The 5,270-nt window shown below is 36.0% G+C and overlaps 1 protein-coding gene across 1 annotated transcript; it reads right to left on the bottom strand.

Annotated features, from left to right (window-relative positions):
- On the bottom strand, nucleotides 1–1,566 carry LOC114755384 (P34 probable thiol protease-like). Its single transcript, XM_028944259.1, has 3 exons — nucleotides 1,563–1,566; nucleotides 417–681; nucleotides 1–61 (listed from the first exon to the last, which is right to left on the bottom strand). The coding sequence occupies exons 1-3, from the start codon at nucleotides 1,564–1,566 to the stop codon at nucleotides 1–3; spliced, it is 330 nt and encodes a 109-aa protein (XP_028800092.1).
- Nucleotides 1,567–5,270: the final 3,704 nt, after the last annotated feature.

The following is a 5,270-nucleotide window of genomic DNA, read 5'->3' as shown; positions in this document are numbered from 1 at the left end:
CTACGGCGGATGCTTCTTTTCAGCTCCTTCTCCATTCTTTACTCTCCTCAGGCTTTGTTTCCTGCAAAATTGACTTATAAACCCAATAAAAGAATGTTAAATCAGCTTAATTCAGTAGGAATTTTGAGAGGTTATCAGATACTTTAGGTGGAAAAAATTATTATTTTAAACTAAACCTGTTACGTTACAAAGCATGCTAGAGGTTCACTTCAAATTTAAAAACCATTAGTTTTAGAAACAAGACTAGTGAACTTTGTTGGTAAAAAAGGTGCAACTTCCCACAACTTTCTTGGTGTCTAACTGGAATCACAACTCCTTGCTTTCTCCAATCCATGGTAGCAGGCGGTGCACATGAGTCCTTCTATTAGACATAGCCGGAGCTCGAGGAAGCCGGCCCAATGGTGGCCGGCACCTACAGCGGACGGAGGTAGGTTTGCGTAAACTCCTCAGGACTCATACCAGCAAACTTGTTGAGGTCCAAACGATACCCAGATGGCGACTTGGATCTCTTAGCATTCGTTTCAGTAATATACTTGAGATTCCTTTGGAATATTTGGAATCTAGTGTTGCTCTCTTCAGAATTTGGGTAGATTCTTCCATGCTCCGCCGTCCATTGCTGGAACATTTCCAAGTCTTGTTCACCCTTTGAAGGGGAAGCTGATGATTCGTTGGGAGGGAATCCTGAAGAGAGACAGATCAGAATAGAACACCAGATCAAGGGAAAAAGGAACTGAGACATACTAGTGTAGAAAGATATACTTAGGGGTGTTCATGGGACGGGACGGGACTGGGACAGGCCCGTCCCAGTGAACAGGGACGGGACAGGGATTTTGTCCCGTGTCCCGTCCCGTCCCGGTCCTGTCCTGGTCCGTCAGTATCGGGACGGGACCAGGACGTCCTGCTTCCCTTTTTTTTAAAAAAAAAAAAGATACCATAATTTTTTATATAAATTTTTTTATGTTATAATACTTATTTTTTTATTGGGCTTTTAAAGATAAAACATTATAAAAAATATTATGTAGAAAGCTTAATTATATAGCATAAAAAGGTGTAAAAATAATAGTGTAAAAAAAATACCGTAAAAAAAACACTATATAATGACTTTATGAATTATTTTATTGAGGAAGGAGATTTTGTTGAGATAATACTACAATTTAAGAGCTACAAATCACCATAAAAATAAGAGTTATTATTAATAAGTAAATTGAATAATCTAATAATTATTATTAATAAATAATTTTTAAAAGAAAAAAAATTCCGGGACGGGACAGGACGACCCCGTCCCACGTCCCGTCCCGTCCCGTCCCGTCCCGAGCTCACTGGGACCGGGACGGGACAAATTGAACACCCCTAGATATACTTATTTTGCTGTTTCAGTTACTGAGAAATGACTTCAAAACAAGCTTACATGGAAGGAATTCATCCACGAGGTATTTATGGTATAAGTCTTGTAGAAGAAAACGACACAAGTGGAAGTCAATATTTTTTTTTCCCATTTGACTCATGATATTTGTTCACATTTTCCCGCTACTAGTCCTTTGATTTTATCATCAACTCGTTACCCATCCTTGACGTAGAAGAACATGATCCACATCCGTAATTGGTGCAATGTTAATGATCTTAATTATCCCGTTTTGAATACGTTTAGTATACAATTTGACATGTTTTAGCAATTTTCGTTGCATCAAAAAATCAGTGTCTTGTTCTATGTTACACAAGTCGCGGAGGCCTCAATTAAAGAAGCTAAGGTCACCGTGATGGCTTAAAGAGAAGATTTTTGTTAGTACCGTGGTTGTTTCTTTATGATGATTGAATCATCAGTTTGATGAGATTTAAACATGTAACCTCGTGACATTCAAGTAAATTGGCAATGCGTGGGACGCGGAGTAACCCAAAGGAGGGGATAAACACGATAATGACTCTAGTAATGAATTTAAGATACAAAAATACGAGGGTTCAAGTGACAAAAATATCCATAAATTATTTTACAAGGAGTTGCTGGATTTTTTTTTAGGCCAAACTAGCAATATTTTCTTTTCTTTATTTTTCGCTCCATTTTCCTCCGCTTCCCATCCCAATCATAAGATAGCAATTTAAACAGTTCAGATTTCATGTTTTATGAAATTCAAAATAAAATGTTAATTTTTTTAAAAAATTAAGTAAAGTTATACTACTAAATGTAACAATGATAATTTAAAACAACAATAAAAAAAATATCATAATATAAAATCTAGGCCATTCAAATTGTAAACTTAACGATTGAGATGAAAAGTGAAGGAAAATGGAGGGGAAAGGAAAAGCTGAGCAACCCATTATTTGGTTTGGTTAGGTCCACTAATCGAAAAGAATAACCAAAATGTACATATTTTAAACACTAAACCAAAACTAGACATTAGTCAGTTCAGTTATTCAGTTTACTCGGTTTTTGAGTCTTTTCTATTGTAATAAACTTTTCTACTTATTCATTATGTCAAGAGCCTACGTTAAAAATATTTCTGGGGATATACTGAAGATGCCATAGCAGCTCAACTAATACTGGGCTTCGCTATTGCTCGAGAAAAGGACAACACAAACGGTAAATATCTTCCCTATAAGAGGAAAAATCGCAATTACAAACCCTAAAATTTGAAGAACGCAGTTAGGGACCCGTGACAACTTCACTATGGCTTTTGACAATAATAATATGTCATGAAGTTGTCAAAACCTATAATGAAGTTGTCACGGATCCTTATCTGTATTTTTCAAATTTCAAGGTCTTTTTTTGCGCTTTTTCCTATAAAAATCCAAGGATTCCATGTGCAGCTTTATTATTTAAATCCTGGAACAAAATGAAATACACACACATGTATACATATCCAAAGCCAGATATTTCACGGATTTAAGGAGAAATCAATCTTGGGCTTGACTGCGAGGAGATGGAGTGGAGATTGGGATGTGGTGAGGAATTTATGACATAATTTGGTTACTCGGTTATAATCGAAATTCATTTAGCACACTGAATTGAACATCGAAAACCGAAAAAAATTTGAAACAAAAGCTTCAAAAAAAAAAAAGCCGAACACTGAATTAATCAAGCCGATAAAACCAAATTAAGTTCAGTTTGGTTTGCTTTTGTTCCCCACTAAAAAATAGACCCTTTCCCTTTGAGTCCCTCCCTTGTGCCATGCACAACGCCCTCCCCAAAGCCCATCATGATACTAAATTTATTGTCATTGGTCCTATTTATAAGGTATAAGTAGTACTCTTTTTGTCCTACTCATACGTCACATTGTTAATTTTTTTTTTATGTTGGCAAAAAAGTCATTAAATTCTTAATATACTATTTTACTCTTCATGTATTATGTTGTGCATATTACTTTTTTTTTTTTTGGTTCAAAAGGTTTATATTAAATAAGGATGGAAACCACTTGCATTAGTAGCAGAATTTGCTTGAAGCTTCAACTTTGTGCATGCTCTGAGGTTTTTTCGTAGCAGACCTCTAGATCACAACAAGCATTATCTCACTAGATGGGGTTGGCGAGGTGATCTGTAGTTTCAGCAGCGACAAAAGGTCACAATTGAGGAATTGCAAATTGCAATTGCTGTACTAAGGTGCCCAATGCACACGTGATTTTTGATAGTACGAGGGGTGTCCCCCTAAAGAACACTTCAAGTGAAATTGCTATGTTTTAAAAACTTTTGATGCCCGACCTGAACTATGAATAACATGCCTCGTGCTCCGCTGAGCCATCATCATCAAGGTGTCAGTTGGGCTCAATTTACAAAGAGAAACGTATCAATAAGCTAGATCCATGCTTTGAGTTGTTTCATACCATAAATAAATCCGAACACTCGGTGTTTTGGCAATTCCTCCCATGTGTTGTTTCATCTCAACATATAATTAACAGTGTCAGTGTTCACCGACAGCCGATGAGTTTGGGGCTGGAACGGGCGCGGATTGTTCAAGGATATTTCATCATTTCTAAATATCAAAGATTTGAAACTTTGGCCTATTTTTTAGAGCTGATTGATATTTTCATAAAATTAAGGATGCCAGCGATTCCTCCTAGAACACTTTCCGCATATTTCTGTCACTTTAAACTCAATATTTTATAATTTTATAAATCTACTATTAGAGTCATCATAATCATGTTTACCCGCCCCCTCTTTTGGGCTTCTCCGCGTCCCACACGCATCGCCAGATTGGATTGAACTGTTGATTTCATTGTTCTAAGCAATAATAGTGGCGTGTGTAACGTTGAAGACGACAAAGATTTCTTTGGTCAGCTTATAGGAAATTTTATCCCACAAATACATGCCTCAGGTCTTTAATATAAGAGCTACTTAACTAAACTGAATAGATTAAGCAAATTAGTTAAATTAGTTATTTGTAACAAATATGATTGGCTACTCATGAATAGAACCCCTTGGTATGTATAATTAACAAATTTGGAGCAACAAAATAAATTAGAGTCTTATATTTAGAATCAAATGTAATTTTTAACTAGCTCTTATATTATGGACAGGAGGTAATATTTGTTGTTTAGTTGTAATAAGAACGCGGGAGTATTAAGGATGCCGTAAGGAGGACACAGGAGAGAAACAGCGTTGACATATAAAGTTGCCTGATATATGGGTTATGTCTTTTTTTCAAAGCTAACAGACTCCTGACTCTAGAGAATAAACAATAGCCTTGATTCTTCCTCAACTTCCAAAATTATTGACCAATATGTGATCCGATCATCAAAATGGCCAGTCATATTGAAACAATCACGGCGCTGAGATGCACACACACATATATGTGCTTTATACATAAAAGTCGTCTTCCCCCCCCCCCCCCGCCCAAAAGTCTCTTCTCTTTAATTGAGGCTTCCGCGACTTGCGTAACATGGAATAAGACACAGAATTTTTTTCACCAGTTTATCTGTAACAATTAACTAAAAACTGTTTGCTTTTTCATTCGACGAAAATTGTTAAAACATGTCAAAATCTATGCACCAATCAATTCCATGCTAAACTTGAGATTATTAACATTGCACCAATTACGGACGTCGAACATGTTCTTCTACGTCGAGGATGGGTAACGTGTTGATGGTAAAATCAAAGGAATAGTAGCGGGAAAATGTGAACAAATATCATGAGTCAAATGAAAAAAAAAATGTTGACTTCAATTTGTGTTGTTTTCTTCTACAAGTAACAAGAATTATACTATAAATAATCGTGGATGAATTCAATTCCATGCAAGCTTATTTGAAGTTTCATTTCTCAGTAACTGAAAGAGCAAAATAAGC

The sequence above is a fragment of the Neltuma alba genome, unplaced genomic scaffold (genome assembly GCF_004799145.2).
Source record: "Neltuma alba isolate B1F8T4 unplaced genomic scaffold, ASM479914v2 tig00010267_pilon, whole genome shotgun sequence".
Classification (NCBI taxonomy): Eukaryota; Viridiplantae; Streptophyta; class Magnoliopsida; order Fabales; family Fabaceae; genus Neltuma; species Neltuma alba.
Note: the sequence above shows the minus strand (reverse complement) of the source record. Positions and strands in the feature narration are given on the sequence as shown.